The following is a 22,847-nucleotide window of genomic DNA, read 5'->3' as shown; positions in this document are numbered from 1 at the left end:
TAATGTCGTGGTAATACAGGAAGTGCTCCACTGTGTTTTAAACTCCATACACTTTGACGAGAGTCATTTGGATAATTGCCAATATCTACGGAATAAAAGGTAAAAGTAGCTGTTAACTTGAAAACTACATGACATCACAAGGTGGAACAGAGCATTTTAAGCTTTGGAGATGAAGACAGTAACAATAAAGGATGACTCAAACATGTGTAAATGAAACAAAACACAAGTTCAGGTATGTTTTTGGTGAGGTAAAAAAAATATATAACGTGGTTTAAAGCCACATTAATCAATTTTGTGTATTCTGGAGCCCTATTCTGATCTGAAAATGCAGAAAGGACTGGAAAATACCCACGCTCCCTTCTTGACCTGTATTAGTATTGGGGAAAAAGCAGCAATGTTCCAGTAACAAAGGCCACTAAACCTGTCATGAGTTGGACTAATCTAAAAATAATCCAGATGTTTGAATAGATAGCCCACTCACAACATTTCAGGCAAACATGTGACTCTTCGCACAGGCCTCCTTTTAATATAATTTTTCAACAAATATTCCCTTACTTTCAGCCCTATTCTGATCTGTAAATGGGAGGACTGGAAAATACTTACGCTCCCTTCTTGGCTTGTATTAGTAATAGGGGTGTAGCGATATCCAAGTCTCATGATATGATATCGTCACGTATGAACCTCACAGTACGATATTTACTGCGATATCAAAGGAAAGCTCACGACATGATGGGGAGGTTCACGATTAGGGATGATCCAAATCTCTTGGTATGATATTTTAACGGTATACATCTCACGGTACAATATTTATTGAGATATTTTGTGGAGGAAAACAAAACTGTCAATACACTCCTTTTTCCTCTTTTAAAATACCTTGACAAGACTTAACCCAAAGAATTAAGATTTAAAAGTGCTTACAACTGTTATTTCTTCTTGTAGTCTGCACTCAAATGGAGCAAAGGGTCATGGTCTATGTAGTTCCCTCTGTCTGTTTTTCGCTATTGCTGCACCATAACTTTTAATTTAAGCAAAGAGACTTGTAATTCGAGATATTGTGATGGTCCACGATATTATTGTGAGAACTTAGATGATACAATATCACGGTATTTCGGTTATTGTTACATTTCAGGCAAACATGTGACAGACGCCCTCTCTGCATAGTAAACCTTTTTAATATGACCAATTTTCAACATATATTCCCTTACTTTCAGCCCCATTCTGATCTGTAAACTGCAGAGAGGACGGGAAAATACCTACGCTCCCTTCTTGGCTTGTATTAGTAATGGTAGAAAAGTTGCAGTGTTCCAGTACCAGTGTGCACTAGTCTGACTCATTTCTAGAAATACTTCAGACGTTTGAATAGATGGCCCACTCACGTACTGTGGAACATTTCATGCAACACAATAACCTCAAGCATGTGACCGAAAAGTTGCACAGTACACCTTTTAATCTGATACATTTTTCAACATATAGTCCCTTACTTACAGCCATTCTGTAAACTGCAGAGAGGACAGGAAAATACCCACACTCCCTTCTTGGCCTGTATAAATATTGGTGTAAAAGTAGCAACGTTCCTTTGTGTACTAGCAGAATGCCTCAGGGCCTTTTGGAGAGCGGGGCTTTAGGCTGGAGCTCTGGGTGGGAAGGCCTATGGATTCCACCAACAAAGAGAGGAGCCTCCAGAGATACTTTAGTCTATGCTTTTCAGGCCAGTTCACAGGAAATAAGCAATTTTAGATATACTCTGCCTTCGCTGCAGGGGGAAATGAAAGCAGCGCTGAGTAACTCTACACTTCAAAATATAGCATAGAGCATGGGAATATGGTCAACCCACTGTGACTACTGTAACTGTACACCTAGAATAGTGCAAAAATATCGAAATAAATTATATGATATTTCGATATTTTTGCACCCCCCATACAAGACTGATGCTTTTAATGCATAGACTGTATATAAATGGAAATGACTAACCTGCCAGCTGCCAAATAGGAAGTGAGCATGGGGGTGCTTCCGGCTCCATCGACTCTGGCTCCAATTTAAAATCCAATTTTTTTTTTTTTTTTAGACGCCCCTCCCTCCTTTACTGTTGTTTTATTTCACCATTTTGTCAATGAATAAATTCCTATTCCTAATATTAAACTCTGCTCCAAATTTGCCCTGTGTTAGCCTCATGAGCTTCATTTGACTGGAGCTGAACGCTATGGGTGACGTCACACTCACGTAGGCACCTTCTTTCTACAGTCTGTTTCACGCCATAGTTTGAAACATTCCAGGCAAAGCTATAATATCTCTATGGAGACAAGTAGGTGACGCATTCTCCAAAAGCTTTTGTTACACCCCTATGCAGGACACATGCGCAGCAGAGCGCAAAGTGACGCAGTCCGACAATCCCTGTATGAAAAAGTGGACTAAGCAAGGAACCTCTATATTATGAATAGGATTTTTTTGACGGACAAAATAGGAACATGTAGAGCGGGTTAATACAAACATTTGAAGACCAAAATGCCGAGGCTCACAGCAGCAGCCACAGAGAGAGGGGCCACAATATTCCTATATAAGTCAATGACTAAAATCACTTTTAAGTCAAATTTTGTTACAGAGATTTAATAATCCATTTGATTTATTGTTTTGGTTGTGCTTGGTTCAACAATGGTTTATTCAAGTGCATTTTTTGTAAACAAGTCCTTGCTGTAAGCCAGACTACATTAGGCTATTCTTATGTTAACAAGTCTATTTTAATTAGGCCTATTGTTTTTGTTTGTCTTGCAGTTCCTCTGTTAAATGTTCTTTAGAAAGTCAAGTTTATTGATCTTTGAAAGGGTGTATTTGCATTTTTATTCCATTGTCATTATATTAGTTAAATGGTCTCAAAATGTCAATATTATCGTTCATTGCAATAATTTCTTGGTCAGTTAGTTGTCCAGCAAAATCTGTTATCGTTACAGGCCTAGTTCTGACTGTGAGCGGGGTTGCCTTTCCACAGATCTGACCTGTAACTTGGTGTCATTTGATCTCCATGATAGATAGAAAGGTTTAATGCCATACTGTGAAACATCCCAGAAAAAGCAATAACGTTTCCATGGAGAAAAGCATTGGATGGACCCTTAACTGACGGAAAAGTTACACAATGCATCGTTAAATATCGTTTATCGTCAGGAATATATCGCACTTCTGGTTTTATTTTTGTGACAGACCAGGTCTAATTGCAATTTTTCTGACAAGCACTCAGACAAGATTTGCGATTTACTTTTCACTAATAGAATTTTGTTAAAAGTTCACATTTTAACGCCATCCAGGAAAATGGACAAAAAGACAAACTAAAACAAGAGTTTCAGAACATGTTTGTACAGATCTAAACTGCAGGGTTAGCGTTTTTTTTTTTTTTTTTTTTTTTCCGCCGAATAAGGAGGAGGAAATTATGGTACTTCAAAAACTGCAGCCTTTGCGATTTGCTAATTGCGTCCATTTAAATTGCTATTTCGATTTGATTGTGATTCATTTTGCAGCCCTGAAAAAACAATGGTATATGAACATATGTTTTTCTGTTCTTTGGGATCACTCATGTCTAATATTTGTATAAGAAGACAGTTTAATACCATATTTTAGAACATTTTGGACAACAAGTAATGTGAACATGATGACGAAACCTTTTTAACCAGATCTAAACAAAGGCCGAAGTCAATTTATAGCTAATCATATATTTCACCATTTCCTGATTTTATGTTATAATGTTTTTTCCTCATCACTTACCCATACATACCCAGAGTTGTTTCATTCACACATGTTTAGCACACAAACCCTGCACGTTTAAGCTGAAACACTATGTTCCACCTTGTGATGTCATGTTGTAATACAGCAGTGCTTCTCAAATAGTGGGGTGCGCCCCCCTTGGGGGGCGTGAGGCTCCGTCAAGGGGGGCGCGTTTGACCTCGGGGAGCATGCTTTTTTATTTTTTTATTTTGATTTTTTTTACTGTCTTAAGGGCCGTTCACACCAAAGTGTCAAAAAACGCCTTGACGCCTCTATTTGGACGCCTTTGCATTTGAGTTTAGACGCCCCCGACGCGCATCTTTGACGCCGTGGACGAACGGGACAAAAATACTTGACGCGCGTCCGTTGCCCTGGAAACAAGAGCCCGGTCCCGCTCTTTTCCCGAAACAATGTCAGACCAGACTGAGAGAGTGTTTTTATGACATAAAACATCAACGGAGGAGATCGGGTCGACGACTGGGGCGTATATATATTTCTACTCCGCTAATGACACTGGATCAGTCCCGGTCTAGTCCTGGTCTAATACCGGTCTGGTCCTGGTCTAATCACGGTCTAGTCCCGGTCTAGTCCTGGTCTAATCACGGTCTAGTCCCGGTCTGGTCCCGGTCTAGTCCCGGTCTAGTCCTGGTCTAATCATGGTCTAGTCCCGGTCTAGTCCTTGTTTAGTCTCGGTCTAGTCTCGGTCTAGTCCTTGTTTAGTCCCGGTCTAGTCCTGGTTTGGTCCTGGTCCGGTCCTGGTGTATTCCTCGCGATCGGCTCGGTGATTGTGGCGTATATATTTATTCTCCGCTCATGTTTGTGGTTCTCGTTCTGGTTCTCGGGTCTTGCTTCCTGATAATAACGTCGCTGCGTCTCTGGATACTCGTCCCTGATTGGTTGACGCGGCGCGTCTGACGCGAAAAGTTCAGCATTTTCAACTTCTTGACGCTGACGCCTTGGACGCGCGTCTTGGCCGCTGACGCCAAAACGCTGAAGACTTGCTGCACTGATGCCAGATTCGTGCCGCGCTGACGCCGAAAACGCGCCGCAAAAACGCAGGACGCTCTAGTCGCGCGTCCACATAGACTTTACATAGAAAGTGGACGCTTTGACGCTTTGGTCTGAACGGGCCTTTAGAATAAAGTGCAATTGCACTTCCACTACATTAGGGGGCAGTGGCGCTCTCATTGGCAGAGTGTGCGCAGGGAGCATTCGCTCGGTGGTGTAGGAGTTTTGTTTGCACTGAGCATGCGCGCTTTGCACACAGCACAGAGTTTGAGTATGAAGTGTAGACACGAAGTGTAGCAGACCTTCAAGTGACACCATGAAAAAATATTTAACAGGGATGAGAAGACAGACGGAGACGGAGATAAAGAGATAAACGAAAATCTCCCGAAAGCTAAGACGAGAAAATATGACGAAGCGTATGTAGCGCTTAGCTTCACTGTGACTACGGTGGGAGACGAGGAAAGACCGGTGTGCTTACTGTGTCTAAAATGTTGGCAGCCGACAGCATGAAGCCCAATAAATTAAGGCGTCACTTAAATACATTACACCCCAATCACTCTGATAAGCCGCTTGAGTTTTTTCAGAGAAAACGTGCCGAATATTGCCGACAATCATCCCGCTTTGTGACTGCTACTTCAGTAAACCAACGAGCGTTGTTGGCGTCATATAAGGTGGCAGTGTTACGCACAGGTGTACTTATAACAATTTTATAGACAAATGATACTATCTATAGTCACGTGGGGGGGCGCGAGATGTTTTATTCGTCCTAGGGGGGGCATGACAGAAAATAATTGAGAAGCACTGTAATACAGGAAGTGCTCACTAGAATCATGGGATAATTTCAGACATGGAATTGCAAATCTCTACGGAAATAAAAGTAAAAGCTAGCTGTTAAACTATGTTTTCATGACATCACAAGGTGGAAAAGAGCTTTGGAGATGTAAATAGCATAATAACAAATGATTATTCAATGAAACAAACATTTTTTTTAATTGAGAAAACAACATGGCTTAAAGTTCACAATTTACAATTTTGTGGACATTTCAGTAATTCTATATTTGCTAAAACGTGTTCTTTTTTATTCATATGCTGTAATAATAGGTTCCAAGCCATTCTGTGTGGAGTTTCCATCTGTCTCGTCTGTATCTGGGTGGGTTTCCTTTGTGTTCTCCAGTTTCCCCCATCAACCCAAAACATACACCATAGACAAAATCCTCCAGCTCAGGTAGTCCTCTGCTCCTGTCAGGTTTCCCCAGCAATGAAGGGTGGGTCAAATGCAGAGGACGCCCCATGTGGACAATAAAGTGTACCTTAATCTTAACCTCATTGCTCGTAATTACAAGAATAAATGCAAGACTAGGGCTGGGCATTATTAAGAAGTTTATTTTACTTATTCAGTAGACACATAAAACAATAAGCTGACAGATCACACATCAAACATAAAAGTGTTCTCTTATGGAGCTCCCAGGCTTTCAACACAAACTGAGCCAGCTTCAAAACATTAAGTTTAAACAAATACTCCAGTCTCTCCTCATCAGACTTTGCAAACAAACAGAAAGATAAATCAGACAACAGTTGACAGCGCAGGTCACGATACAAAGGATAGTAGTACAAAAAATGCATTTAATTTTCAATGTCCTTTAAGTCACACAGAGCCCATTCTCATACATATACCTCGATATGTAGGCCACAGTATGATGCATACCTCGATATATAGGCCACGATGCGATACATGCCTCGATATATAGGCCATGATACAATACATATCTCTATATATAGGCCATGATACAATAATACCTCAATATATAGGCCACGATGCGATACTTACCTCTATCTATCACGATACGATACATACCTCGATACAATGCACTTTCGATTCAGTATGATATTTCAAATCGATTCGATACGGTTCAATAAAAATTATAGCTAAATTGTAGCTGTGATACTATAAGTCTTTATTAACTTTGCACAAGTAGTGATTTAATATGAAAAACACCCATTTTAATCATAAGAAAATATACCAAAAATACACTTGGCGATATATTGATACAGTAGCACACGATACTGATACTGTATCATCACAATAAATTATATGATATTTCGATATTTTTGCACCCCCCATACAAGACTGATGCTTTTAATGCATAGACTGTATATAAATGGAAATGGCTAACCTGCCAGCTGCCAAATAGGAAGTGAGCATGGGGGTACTTCCAGCTCCATCGACACTGGCTCCAATTTAAAACCCAATTATTATTATTTTTTTTAGACACCCCTCCCTCCTTTACTGTTGTTTTATTTCACCATTTTGTCAATGAATAAATTCCTATTCCTAATATTAAACTCTGCTCCAAATTTGCCCTGTGTTAGCCTCATGAGCTTCATTTGACTGGAGCTGAACGCTATGGGTGACGTCACACTCACGTAGGCACCTTCTTTCTACAGTCTGTTTCACGCCATAGTTTGAAACATTCCAGGCAAAGCTATAATATCTCTACGGAGACAAGTAGGTGACGCATTCTCCAAAAGCAAAGTTACAAAACGCGTCTTAAAGAGGTCGAGGATGAAATGCCAAGATTCCAGTGTCCAAAGCAGGCTCTTTAAAGTGAGTTTTGTGCGTAATCTGTGCGTGTTGGAGCAGGACTGGTGAGTACACGCACACTCCTCTGGGTTCATTGTACCTCTTGTTTATGACCTGTTTTGTAGCTGCTGCGTCTTTAAAAGGCCCTGCTCACGTCACATCCTCTCGCCTGCTTTTTTTCTCTTTTCTTCTCAATCAGCCCCATTCTTAAGTCAAATGACCCTCGTTTAACTTGTTCTCAGGAGAGTTAAAAGGCCTTCAGGTGTTAAAAGCGCTGTACCTGATTTTACAGTCTTAAAGTAATGTGAAAACCAGAAGTAGTTTTAAACAGGTTGTAATGGCCCAGAGTAGTTGCACACTTATCTTATGCATTTAAAGCATCCAAATTATCAGTGAGTTTATAAGGATTTAGCACAATTTCAGACTTGCCTGACCAGCTAGTTCCTTCTACATTCTGTTGAAATCTAGAAGGGTCTGGAATCGGACCATAGAGCGTGAAAAAAGCTGTTCCAACCTGAGAAGATCTGACCACAATGGCTAATTTGTATCACGTGTCTCTCTCGAATGTAAAAGACATCTCTTGAAAATTATTGTAACATTTAGAACAAAATGTATGACTTCTTTTACTTGAAATAAGTAATAGTTTGGTGCTTAGATTGTTGATTCTGAAAAAATCCGTGCTGTTTCTCAGTCCTTTATGATGTTTTTTTCTACTTTCATGTAAACAGCTGTGTTTGTTTTTGATGCAAACTGAGCATTCATCTCTCTGATTGGTTAATCTGCCTGTCAATCACCCCCTCTACAAAGACCTTGACTGGGTATCATTAAGAAGCTGCCGATACGATACATACCTCGATACATGGGCGACAATACGATACATGACAATACGATACATATCTTGATACAGTGCACTTTCTATTCAATACGATATATTTCGATACAAGTCGATACAGTTCAATAAAAAATAATGGGTAAGTCATGTCTTTGTGCAAAGTTAATATGAAAAACACCCATTTTAATCTTCAAAACGGTGAATATGTCAAATGTGTTGCATAAATATGTTTCCTTCCACTAAAGAAGCAACACAACTTTAGCAGAGAAACAAAATTATTTAGTAAAATATACCAAAAAATACTCTTAACGATATATCAATACAGCAGCCCATGTTATCGATATGTCATCACATTAAACGATTCAATATATCGATATTTTTGCACAACTCTAACAAAGACAGTGTATTATCTCCCTTTTTTGAAAGTTTTGTCAAAGCGTGCGGTTCCAGCTGGTCAGGTAAATCAAAGACCAGACCAGGGTTTTGCCATGATGGTAAAGCTAACAAGAACTAGCATGCTAACTGCACACTTCATGATTACCTGACAATAAACCGCTTTATAATTAGATGCAGATAATGCACAGGAGACATTTTTTTTATTATAAGAGCTGCTTAGACAATATATCTGTACTGGGGCAAGACAATTTTTCCTCTAATCATGTATAGACTGTAATTTGGAATTTATTTATGGACAAAATAGTGAAATAAAAACACCAGGATTATGTAGCATGGGTTAATACGAACTTTGAAAAACCAAAATGAGGCTCACTGCAGCAGTTACAGAGAGATGCGCGATATTTTTTCAATGCAAAGTCAAATGGAGCCAGAAGCACACCCATGTTCACTTCCTATGTGAAACGTGGCAGCTAGCAGTTTAGCTAGGCCCATTCATATATAGAGTCTATAAATCCATGGGAAAAAAAATGGGTTCAAGGCCTTTAAACTGTCATGTCAACACCTTCCTGATTTATTGCAAGAGACTGCATAAATGTGCCAAAATCTGTCATCGTGATTTTTGATGCGTGGCTCCAGGGCTGTGCAGTGCGTAGTTAATCACATGTATAATAGTCAGTGCAATTACCTCTCTATTCAATTATAAAAATGCGGTAATCCAAAATACTATTAATTAACCGTATATTCACACCGATAAGAACTGCCACACTCGAAACCTGGGACTAAGCCATTTTTATACAGTAGCTTTAAAAACAACTACCAGGTAATTAAGATTTATGATTTTCACCCACCTCGATACGACGCCACAGAGGAAAACAATTAACAACAAAGAGAAAAAATATAAACTGTAATGATAAATACTAAATAAGTAACAAAAAAGACGCCAAGATACTGGTGTCAAATAATTATGTCACATGGGGTGAGTTGTAGGAAGTATTATCTGTTCCGTAAGAGTGAGTTGTACTGTTGTAGGGAGTATTATCTGTTACATGAGGGTGAGTTGTTGTACACTTGTAGGGAGTATTATCTATTACATAAGCGTGAGTTGTACAGTTGTAGGGAGTATTATCTATTACATAAGCGTGAGTTGTACAGTTGTAGGGAGTATTATCTGTTAGATAAGGGTGAGTTCTTGTACAGTTATAGGGAGTATTATCTGTTCCATTAGAGTGAGTTGTTGTACACTTGTAGGGAATATTATCTGTTACATAAGATTGAGTTGTTGTACTCTTGTAGGGAGTATTATATGATATGATATATTTAGCTGTAAAATATTGAACTAATCACTTCTATGGAAACAAAAATACTTAAAGGTGCATTGTGTAACTTTTCTGGTGGAGAGTAGTGACCTGCTTGTTTCTATGGATACGTCATTGCTCTACCTGGAATATTCCACAGTATGACATTAAATAGCTCTATCTTACATTTATTCAATTACAGATGGTTTTATAGCTAAAAAAATATGTAGAAAAACAGTCGCCTCTCCACAGTTCAGGCCTGTAACTTGATCTAGTCTCGTCTCCATGAAGATAGAAAGGTTTTATACCATACCGTGAAACACTCCAGACAAAGCAATAACATTTATTCTCTGTTACAGCAAGGCAGGGCCCAAGCGAGTCTCTCTCAGCCCCTCCCCAGGACATCTGAACTCTTGAGTATTTACATCAGAAATACAAAGCTACATAGATATCAAAGCAGAGCAAGTTTTGTTTCACAGACTTGAGTTAATAAACTTTTACACTTGGAGACAGGTAAAACAACACAGAGTTTCCTGGAGGATGGAGACGGTGCCTGCTGAGTCTTTACATATTGTGATGTCTGGTCTGAGTCTCTGGCAGATGGGCCTGTCACGATCATTAATACATGAATCTCAATCTCAAATCAATATATGAAAGCTGGAACAATATTTTTGGGGGGTCAATACTTATCGTGTGTAGATTTTCTTTGCACGACTGGAAAATGGTTGGTTATTTTTTGGCTATATGTTCAGATTTAAGTTGTAAACCAAAGTGCAAACCAAGTCCTTTAGTGTGTTTGCACTGTTTATTTATTGCAGCTCATGTTTTTGCCATATTGTAGACTTAAAATAGTTTTTATGGTTTAAATCTTCTCTTGGATTTGTGTGTCAGTGATATAATTTTGTTTCAATAAGATCGTTTGTTGTCTAAATTTACAAACTTTTTGGTTGTGGGACCATCAACTGCTTGATTCTATGGAGATGTCATTGCTCTGCCTGGAATGTTCCACAGTATGACATTAAACACCTCTACCTTACATGTATTCAATTCAAGCTGGTTTTATTGCTCAAAAATACCTAATAAAGACATTCTGACAGTGAGCGGGGTCACCTCTCCACAGACCTGACCTGTAACTTGGTCCGGTTTTGTCTCCATGAAGACTGAAAGATTTAATGCCATATTGTGAAACATTCCAGACAAAGCAATAACGTCTCCATGGAGAAAACAGTTTGACGGACCCTTCTCCAGAAAAGTTACACATTGCACCTTTTATTTGTTATGGTGACAGGCCTTCTGACAGACTGACACAGATCAGATGCAATTACACAAGACATATGATGGTAATATTTTCTTCACAATATTAATACACATATGTTTCCATGACAGATTTATAATTTGATTGAAACAACAACACGTTTCAGTAACGGGTTTGGCTCAGTAAGTTGGAGTCTGTGAGGAATCACTGACACAGAAAGCTTTATCATGACTATAGATGATAAGATGCATATCATCATCTTCGCCTAATCTTGTCTATGGGTCAAATCTGATAAATCAGGTATATTCACTCTGTTTTTTTTAGTTCTCTGCAAATACTTTTTCTCTTTAATATTATGAAATATTTCTTTCAGTAATTATTTGAATTACATTAATTCATTGTTGCTTAATCATACAGTTCTTGTAACAGTTTTCTTATAATGTATGCATACTTCCACTGGACATTTGTCTTTGGTTTAATACCATTAACTCCTGTCACTGAGAACAAGTGTGACAGAAAAGACAGGCTAGTTCCTTGGTTTTCTGTCATCATCCAAAGATATATATTAAAGGTCCTATATTACCCAAAATTGACCTATGAACTTTAAGCCAAGGTATAATGAAATGACCTTATCTTTAGATCTACATCTCCAAAGCTCAAAATGTTCTATTCCACTTTGTGATGTAATATAGCGGTATTTTTCACGTTAACAGCTCATTTTACCCTTTGTTCAATAGAGCTTGGAAATTCCAGGACAGAAATCATCCAAATGATTCTAGTGAAAGCTTATGGAGTTTAAAAACACAGTGGAGCACTTCTTGTTTTACCACATGACACAAACACAGGTTTTCCGTTTGAGAGAAGAGCTCAGCCTAAATTTGCAGGGTTTGTGTGAATGAAACAAAGCACAACTTCAGGTCTGTTAAAACATACAAACTCTTTAAAATAAATAATCATCCAAAGTTTATTTTGTATGCAGCTGTATGTATGGTTTGTCTAAATCTTCCATGTTTTTCGCAGAGAGATCCAAGTTTCCGCTCCGGAGTTGCAGTGCGATTTGGCGGACATCTTCTCTGGACGCCATCACGGGGCCGTACCTCACCGGACAGTGGCCCCGGGACTCACACGGGCCCTACCCCTCCTGTATGAAAGACAAGGCCACACAGGTAACTCAGCACTTTTTATATCCTCAGGAAATTAAAGACATTTTTATTGAAAGGGAAGGGGTTTATAATTTGAAAGGCAAAACAAACTTAAAGGTCTCTATGTTTCTATGCCTGGATGACATTAAACAGCTCTACCTTACATTTGTTAAATTACAGGTTTTATAGATCAAAATATCTAGAAAAACAGGTATTCTGACTATTCTGTGAGCAGGGTTACCTCTCCACAGCTCTGACCTGTAACTTGAGCTGGTTTGGTAGGATAGAAAGGTTTAATGCCATACTGTGAAACATTCCAGACAAAGCAATAACATCTCCATGGAGAAAAGCAGACATCTAAAGTCCGCCACACACTACAGGAGAATTTGCCAGATTTTAGCTGCAATTTGCTTCTTTCCAAGGTCGAGGAGGCGTGACCTGGCTTTGTGTCTTTTGAAGCCACTGCACTCCTTGTGTGTGCAGTGTCAGTGTGACTCTGAGCTGCACAGATCATAACCAGCAAACATCAGCAACACTACGGTAACAGCGATAAAACAAAGATACAAACTCAGGAAATAGCGAAAATAGAGAAGACTTTATTACTCACCCCTCTTAAGTGCAGCAGCATCTCACCCTCATTATGCATAAAATTTGTCCTCTGCAAATAATGACATCCTGTCCACAAAACCTCACTATTAATCCAGTTTTAGGCTTTCTTTAAAATAAAAAATCAGAGTAGTTCCTCACCTGTGTCTGTTTACATCCACACAGCACACAGATGGAGGTGAAGCTGCAGATTACTTTATTTCCAATATTCTGTGCATTAAAATTTACATATCTGAAGTATTGCACCACATTTCATAGATAAAAATAACACAGTTTTGACTTGTATCTAAACTAGAAGTGCAGAGCTCTAATCTTTTGAACACTTAATAGTCTCAGAGTGAGTGGTTTTACTGTAGACAGGAAACAGCTGATGTGATTGCACTCACAACTTTAAACCCTGTGGTCTGCAGACATATCTATATGAGATTCTCCTCGTGTCTGTGGTATGTGCTTTTTGTCACACGTATAAAACTCGTTTAAGACAGAAAAATCCTGTAGTGTACAGCGGCCTTTAGAAAAGCCTTAGTGCTTTAGGATGAGGACTTACGAAACTGTGGAACAGTTTGCCAGTGGAATTAAAAGAAGATGTAAATAAAAAGTATTTCAAAAAGATTTTAGGTCTTTAGGAGATATGAACAAGATGGAGATACAAGTAGTAAAAAGGTAATAATTGTGTATGTATGTTTAATAGATGAATAATAAAAAAAAGAAGTGAATTGTACATATTTTGATCAAATGTTAAGGAAACAGAATGCATAAATGGAGTAACAATACAACCAGACAAGTCTTTTTAGCAATACAAATGTGACAGATGGGACAAGCAGAAGGCGGACATTCTACAGAGATCAATATGTAATACGATAATGTTGTTTTCGTCTACATTTGTTTTGATTCTTGGCTCGAGCCGACTATATTGTCAGACAACATAGAAACATGCTACTTAAACATCTTACGATCTTAAAGCCATTTTAGAACTTTTAAACCTCCTTAAAAACATACCTGGAGTTGTGTTTTGTTTCATTCATGTTTGAGTAACCCTTTAGTATTTGTCTGTCTACATCAGCAAAGCTCAACATGCTCTGTTTCCACCTTGTGATGTCATGACGTGGTAGCTTTCTGTGTTTTCTGTTTGAGAGAAGCACTCAGCATAAATCTTGAGGGGTTTTGCATTAAACGTGTGAATGAAACAAAACACAACGCCAGGTATGTTTGTGATGAGGAAACATTAGAACATAGATCAGAAAACAGTCTAATATAAGCCCTTTAAACATTTACTTTGAGCACAATCTATTATGAACTAGATTAAGGACAAATATGGTGTTTTAGAAGCCTGTTTTTACATCAACAAATGAAAGTTATCCGTATATGACAAGCAAAAAGTGTAGAACCTTTCCACTGGCTATTATCAAAATATATGACACTGTAGTTGATCGTACCACACTATTTAACTTGTAATGGCTTGCAACTGTTAGAGAAACTAGCCTCTGAGGCCAGTGAGCCAATAAAGTGAATGTCAGGACCTGATGGGAGACATATTTCAGAAGGCAAGCCTTACCTAAGCCGTGACCTTTCAGGGATGTGTTCAGACAGGATAGTTACCAGTATAAAGCACTTTTATTCTCTCAGTGTTTAAAGCTGCCTCTGCCTGAAGGCCTGTCCGTGGATCCTGCTCTAGGACCACAGCAAAGTTTATGCTGCGGTGCTAGATTCAAAAGAGTATTGAATATTCATGATCTTTTCAGTTTGACTCCGCCCTGTTAAATACACCTAATCATTGTATTCCATCTGTAGACAATACAGGAGCTTATAACATAATATAATGTGCTGGTGCTGTATTACCAATGCATTTCAAATTATATCTCTAATGACTTAGACTTAGACAAACTTTATTAATACACTTTATTGATATTGGACACTGTAGCTCACACATCAAAATATTATATAATAACAAAAAGGAAAAAATATAAATTGTAATAATAAATTCTAGCAAAAAAAGATGGCAAGAGGCAGGTGTCAAATAAGGCATAATTATATAAATGTAAAGTACAAGTCAAAATTAAATGGAAAAATAAGTACCGTATTTTTCGGACTATAAGACACACTTAAAATCCTTTTAATTTTCTCAAAAATCAACAGTGCGCCTTATAATCCGGTGTGTCTTATGTGTTAATTCTGGTTGTGCATACTGACCTTGAACTTGATTTTATGTGGTACACGGCGCTTAAAAATCTGTTAAAATGTGTTAGTACGAATTTACTAAGCTACGAAGCTGCACTGCTTGATGAATTGTCGGAGCATTACGACTACCGTAGTCAGGAGCCTCGTGGAGAAAGTCCGACAGAAGCTGAACGCATCAGTGCACAAGGAGCGAGCTATTTGTCAGCGCTTATAGTTTATGCAAATAGCCATGTTTTGTTTCTGTAAAACGTAAACAAATGTGCGCAAAGCTGCATTGAACACATTATTACTCAATGTATATTTAAGTCGTCCTTGTAGGAAATTAAAAAAAAAACTAAAACTTAAATTATCCACCCACATTCACATTCATGATACACATTCACCAAGACAGGGAGGCGATGCAGGGAGAATTACGCCACCATCTTTATTTAGCATATATTTAGCAAACACTGTCAAAAAAGTTAAAACATTTTCTGAAAACTCAAGAAAAATATTTTATATTAATCACATGACCATTAAAGGTCCTATATTATGCATTGCAAGATTTAAGCCATCTTAAAATGTTATTACCTCCTCAAAAACATACCTGGAGTTGTTTTGTTCCATTCATATATATTTGTGTAATGCTTTGTTATTAGTCTGTCTACATCTCCAAAGTTCAAAATGTTCTGTTCCACCATGAAGTGATAGTTTTTAAGTTAGCAGCTACTTTTTACCTTTGGTACACTAGAGATTGGCTTTTCCAGGGCTGAAAGTACCCAATTGATTATAATAAAGGCATATGGAGTTTAAAAAACACACTTTCCTTCCTGTATTGCTGCATTGCCCAAGGTGGAACAGTGTGTTTTCTGTTTGAGAGAAGAACACATGCAGGGTTTGTGTGTTAAAGGTGCATTGTGTAACTTCTCTGGTGGAGGGTTCGTCAAAAGCTTTTCTCTGTGGAGATGTTATTGCTTTGTCTGGAATGTTTCACAGGCTTTAAACCTTTTTATCATCAGAGAGTCCAAACCAGACTAGGTTACAGGTCAGATCTGTGGAGAGGCGACCCCGCTTACAGTCAGAATACTTGTTTTTTTAGTTATTTTTGTGCTATAAAACCATCTGTAATTGAAAAAATGTGAAGTAGAGCTGTTTAATGTTATACTGTGGAACATTCCAGGTAGAGAAATGACACATCCACAGAAACAATCAGGTGAGGGGTCCTCCACCAGAAAAGTTACACAATGCACCTTTAAGTACTTTTGTATATTATATCATGTAATACTCCCTACAAGTGTACAACAACCTACCCTTATATTATAGATAATGCTCCCTACAGCTGTAAAACAACCCACCGTTGTATAACAGATAATACTCCCTACAACTGTAAAACAACCCACCCTTGTATAACAGATAATACTCCCTACAACTGTAAAACAACCCACCCTTGTATAACAGATAATACTCCCTACAACTGTAAAACAACCCACCCTTGTATAACAGATAATACTTCCTACAACTGTACAACAACCCACCCTTGTATAACAGATAATACTCCCTACAACTGTAAAACAACCCACCCTTATAACAAATAATGCTTCCTGCAACTGTCACACAACACAGTAAAACAACACACCCTTATGTATTAGATACTCCCTACAACTGTACAACTAACCCTTGTGTAACAGATACTACTGCCTACAATTGTACAACTAACCCTTGTGTAGCAGATAATTCTCTAAAAAGTTAAACAAGTGCACCCTTACGCATGTGTGAATGTTTCTGATTCTGAATCAGTTAATAACATAACATGGGCCCTTGAACACCTTTTCAACACGTAATTATTTTAAATGAATCACATGGTATTAACTTTGGCAGCCCTAATAATACTGTAATGGATCATAAAGTCAACAGACTGTGTAAAACTATCACTATCAGCCAGATGCTCCTCTTTACTCAGTGAACAAATGACGCCTCAGTCTCCAGAAGCCCCAGTGGACGTGCGTGCGGGCCACTTCCCGACGCACACTCCGCCTAAACCGGAGCAGCTTTCACCGAACAAGAGGCCCCGGACAAAAGAAGGCCGGCCCTCCTTTTGTGCGCCCGCCGTAACGTGGCCCTGCGCGGAGGTGAAGCCGGCTGCACCTGTCCCTCCCGGTCCCCCTCCCCTCTGCGCCCCCTCTCTGCTCGCCACCTGGCCCCGCTCCTTTGTGTGCACAGCAGGCGGGAGCACGAGGGCCCCATACATATGCTAATGACGCGCACCAGTCAGTTACACGTACACACATACATGCACACACAGAGAGAGACGCAGACACACGAGGCACACACGCACACACACACAATAAAGCTCATCAAACAGTCCGTATGTACTGAAGTGTGCACAGGAAGGAAATGGAGTCAGATTTACATATACTGTAAGTAACTTTATTTAGAAGAAAATGAAAGTAACAAGTTCAGCTACCAGTCAAAAGTTTATACACACCTTCTCATTCAGTGTTTTTTCTTCATTTACTACTTTACGACTTCAAGATTTTATCAGTGTTTTTTAGTATCTTTTAAAGTACCCATATTCCATTATTTTCTGAACGGCTGGGATTGTGCTTTGGGGATGTAATGATATCCAAATTTCACGGTACAATATTATCACGATGTGCATCTCACGGTACGATATTTATTGCGATATTTTAAAGAGGCTGATATAATTGTAGATGGAACACTTTTTTGCTTTTAAAATACCTTGACAAGATTTTGGGATTATGAAGGAAATAATTCACACCAAGAGTTCAAGTAAAAAACATATTTCTTCATGTTGGGCTTCATGCCGCACTGAAATGAATCATGGGATATGGAGTTCCCGATGTTTACAAGCTGTTGTAACTATAAACCATGCATTTAAGCAAAGCAGCTTGTGATTCGATATATTGTGACGGCCCACAATTATTGTGAGACTTTTGACGATATGATATCACAATATTTCGGTTGTTACATCCACACATCCATCAGTACATTGTGTATTGTTTCATTCACACGTTTAACATACAAATCCTGCATATTCAGGCTGAGTTCTTAGGCTGAGTCATGTGTTAATACAGGAAGTGCTCCACTGTGTTTTTAAACTCCACACATCTTCACTATAATCATTTGGATAATTTCAGCCCTGGAATTTCTAATCTTTATTAAATAAAAGTTAAAAGGTAGCTGTTAACTTCAAAACTGTCACTAAATTACATCAAAAGGTGGAAGAGCATTTTGAGCTTTGAGGATGTAGACAGACTAATAATAAAGGGTAACTCAAACATGTGTGAATGAAACAAAACACAACTCCAGGTATGTTTTTTGAGGAGGTAACAGCGTTATAACGTGGCTAAAAGCTCACAAATCGTTTTTTCATGATATAGTGCCTTTTAATGTCTTTCTTATTCTGTAAAACACTTGAACTGAATTACTTTGTGTACAAATTGTGCTGTACAAATAAACTTGCCTTGCCTTGCTTTGCCTTTTTAGCTCATGTTTGCGTGGAGAATCTTACGTAACAAAAAACTTGCAAAGTGTTCGCTCTTGAATTGCAAATCTCTACTGAACAAAAGGTAAAAGGTAGCTGATATGAGACGCGTGAATAAAACACAACACAGCTCCAGGTCTGTTTTTCAGGAGGCAACAACATTGTAACATGACTTAACTCTTTCCCCCCTGGACGCCTACTAGGAACAACCCATACATATGTTACTAGGGCTACCCATAGAGCATAATTGCATAAAAGAAAACAGACTTCCACGAGTGATTATAAATGATTTTTACACTCTTTACACTTAATTGTAACACAGACATATTTGGTATCTCTGGAAACCTTAGACTCTGAACTATTCATTTATGGATGTTTAAATGTGATTCAACTCATTTATAGGTGTATAACAGCTCACTGAAAATGAGAGTTTACCTGGTCAGGTGCAGACTCGAAAACAAAAAACTACATTCAGCATCTGATATCTGCATGTTCTGAGTACTATATTCATAAAAAACTAAAAAATATACTTTGTCAAAGTATTTAAACAGATTTCATATCACCAGATACAGTATAGCCAAGTGTTCACCTGTTTTTACCTGTTGTACACCTGTGTGCACCTAATTCATTTTTTTCCATTTAGCTTATTCAACTCATTTAACTTATTCAACTTATTTTATTTATTCAACTCATTTAGCTTATTCAACTAATTTAGCTTATTATAATATAATAATATAATAATAAAACTCTTCCCCGTCAGTGTGTGTCCAGTATTTGTCATCTTGGTTTCTTTCTCATGCGCAGAGCTCCGCATGAGCGTTTTTTCTGTAGTGATTCTGTTATACATTGCATCTTGGAAAAAAAAACTGAAATATTTTAAAGGACTAGCTTGGGCAACATCCAGATTTCAGGGCAATTTTGGTTCATAATCGAGTATAAAGCTCAGATAGTTTGTTCGGATATCGCAGGACTCCACACAGACGCATCAGTGGCATTCTCACCTTCTCCCCGAAAGTCCGTCGCTATCGCTGTTTTCCACTTTATAATCAACTTCAACATCATCACTTTGAAATCTATAAAAGTCACTTTCTCTAAACTTATCCATAAAATACGTCCGCTCCTCATTATTTCTAAAACTGTGTCCGCCGCAGCGCCGCGATCTTTCCATTGCACGTGTTTCGTGTTGTGTTTTTTCCGGAAGCTACAATCGTCACTATTTCAATTAACTTCGGAAAAAATCGGCGAAAACATATCCTTGAATCCTATGGGTCAGTCTAGTGTGGGTTGTAGTGGCCCCCACCAATCACAGTCTCTGTTTAAATGTGAAAAACCGAGCCATTTCTAAAGGTCGTCAAATCACGTCTTTAGTGATACGGCGGAGGTGTCAAAAGTCGTCATTAAGGGTTTAGGGGGGGTCGTCAAATGTCGTCTTCATGGGGGAAAGAGTTAAAGCACACAAGAGTCAATTTTTCATAATATAGGACATTTTATATTTGGTGTTGAATCGCGAGGGACCCTGTATTTCCTGGCCCTAATCGTTGTGTACTACTATTTGCTCTTCTTGTCAACAAAAGCTTCTGACTGATTCTCATAATCTCGTATGTGGGAATGCTTGTATCTGAGCCTGTTTGTGCTCGTTTCATCACAAAGCAGATGTGTATCTCTGTGGGACTGTGTGAGCTTTGTGCGATAACAGTGTGAGGGAGCACATGTGTTTACAGCTCCCCCCTCAGAGCACTGCCCTCCACATGTCCTGGCCTGCCACCACAGCTACCACCACTACTCTGCTCTGTGTTTGTGTGTATGTGTGTATGTCTGTGTCTATTGAACTTTGTCTTTATGATTTCCTGCTTTGACCTGAGCTGGATTCTTGAGGATGTTGCCTTGCCTATGTTATGATACATACCTCGATACATAGGCCACAATACCATACATGTCTCGATACATAGGCCAGAATACGATACATGCCTCGATACATAGGTCATGATACAATACATACCTTGATACATAGGCCATGATACCATACATGCCTCGATACATAGGCCATGATACCATACATGCCTCGATACTTAGGCCAGAATACGATACATACCTCGATGCATAGGACAAGATACGATACATACCTCGATACATAGGACATGATATGATACATACCTCGATACATAGGACATGATATGATACATACCTCGATACATAGGACATGATATGATACATACCTCGATACATAGGACATGATACGATACATACCTCGATACATAGGACATGATACGATACATACCTCGATACATAGGACACGATACGATACATACCTCGATACATAGGACACGATACGATGCATAGGCCATGATACAATACGTATCTTGATACATAGGCCCCGACACGATACACACCTCGTTACATAGACCACAATACTATACATACCTCGAAACAGCCACAATACTATACATACCTCGAAACATGATACAATACGAGCTTTTGATTCGATATGATATAACTCAAATCAATTCAGTACGGTTCAATGAAAAATAATGTGATACTCAAAGGCTTTGTTAAACCACTTCTTGTGCAAAGTTAATATGAAACACACTTTTTTATCATCAAAACAGGGGATATGTCAAATGTGTTGTATAAATTAGTTTCCTTCCTCCAAACAAGCAACAAAACTGTAGTGCTGTAGCAAAATAATTTGGTAAAGTATGTGTGATTTGGGGTGATTTCAGGGTAACATGGCACAGATTGGCAGGCTCACTTCTAGGGCTAGGTATCATTTAGAAGATATATTTCAAATTGATTCAATACAGTTCAATAAAAAATACTGGCTAAATCATGGCTGTGATGCTACCATTACTTTTGCAAAGTTCATATGAAACACACCAATTTTAGTCATTAAAACAGTGAATATGTCAAATGTGCTGCATGATCAAGTCTCCTTCCCCTGAACAAGCAACAAAACTGTAGCGCTGTAAAAAAAAAGAAAAGTAAAATATACAAAAAAAAAAACCAAAAAACTCTTGGAGATATATATTGATACAGCAGCTTACGATAAAGATACTGTGTCATCAAATTAAACTATACGGTATACCAATTTTTCAATATTTTTGCACACCCCTACTCATTTCTCTCAGTCTGGCTCAAGGCAGTTGTGAAAGAGTGATGCACATTGTTGTAAAGCATCTTTAAATAAGTCATATTGTGCCTTTGTCTGCTTTATAATTGTAATTTATCACACCCATGGATCATTATGCAACATTTTGGACATTTTAAATCGCAGTATTGATCTTTTGACTTACTTCCAGCGACTTTCGAGTTTGAAAACGGCAGAGCCCAATGGGTGCTGATTCATACCTGCCCCTTTACAATACGTCACCGTAAACGTCATCATAACAAGTACTGTCAGCCCTTATACAGATCACAGATACAGATCACGTTAATAAACAGCCTAAACATGAACATGCATGAATCAATCAATACAAGTTCGAGCGGGTAAATTAGAAGGGAAACACCTATAACATGGTTCAAGGCTCTGAAAAGTTGACATTGGCAATAGGCATGGGACAATATTGAAATGAAGTAATTGTACTTTGTAAGTGAAAACAACAATGATCTAGAAGAGAACATCATGGATAAGAAGCTTTTTACCCCACATTCTGGAGATATAATAGCATTTCCAGATTAAATGTCTCAATATAAAATGTCCCATGAAGGATTTTTGTCACCACTACATGTTTATTGTAACATCTATTGGTGTAAGAAAATCGATTCAGTGATATATGGTAATTTCACTTCAATGCACAAGTCTCGAATTGAGTCAAAATGTAAAATGAATCGATTTAAAAAAAATAATATTTTTCATTCACTGTTCTCATGATTTATAATTACAGTCTAATTACATACAATTTTGTTCTTGTGAAAGTGTAATTGACAATATCAGAATCATTGATAAATTGTAATATATCATCCATTCTTTCAGTATTGAGATATGTGGAACGTGACTTGCCTATCATGATATGTACTAGGCAACTCAGAAGGGTGACACAACGAGCCTGCGCTGAAGGACCAGAGTTATTTTTAAGAATAAACATTTACATGATCAAGGAATAAATTCATTCGGCTTTAAAATTGGAAGAATAATCATTGTCATTAGGAATCAGGAAAGTGTTTATGTGGTCTTTTTTTTTTAAGCGGAATTATTTATTTTTTATTTGGAGTTACAGCTCTCATGTACACGTGGCAATTGACAAGAATTATAATAGAATACTGTTGTAAAGAATTCCACTGAGCCCATGCTCCTCCCCCTGTGTTAAGGATACATGTTATTAC

General features: G+C 38.2%; 1 protein-coding gene across 5 annotated transcripts in view; it reads left to right on the top strand.

Annotated features, from left to right (window-relative positions):
* Positions 1 to 22,847, top strand: part of LOC110156657 (glucocorticoid-induced transcript 1 protein-like) — a 74,671-nt gene that overhangs the window by 9,793 nt on the left and 42,031 nt on the right. For all 5 annotated transcript variants that reach the window (XM_020920864.2, XM_055164167.1, XM_055164170.1 and 2 more), the window contains one exon: positions 12,138 to 12,283. In XM_020920864.2, coding sequence (XP_020776523.1) covers positions 12,138 to 12,283 — 146 coding nt within the window. The remainder of the gene's footprint in view (positions 1 to 12,137; positions 12,284 to 22,847) is intronic.

This window comes from Boleophthalmus pectinirostris, unplaced genomic scaffold (genome assembly GCF_026225935.1).
Source record: "Boleophthalmus pectinirostris isolate CB_2022bp ecotype Guang Dong unplaced genomic scaffold, ASM2622593v1 HiC_scaffold_6, whole genome shotgun sequence".
Taxonomy (NCBI): Eukaryota; Metazoa; Chordata; class Actinopteri; order Gobiiformes; family Gobiidae; genus Boleophthalmus; species Boleophthalmus pectinirostris.
Note: the sequence above shows the minus strand (reverse complement) of the source record. Positions and strands in the feature narration are given on the sequence as shown.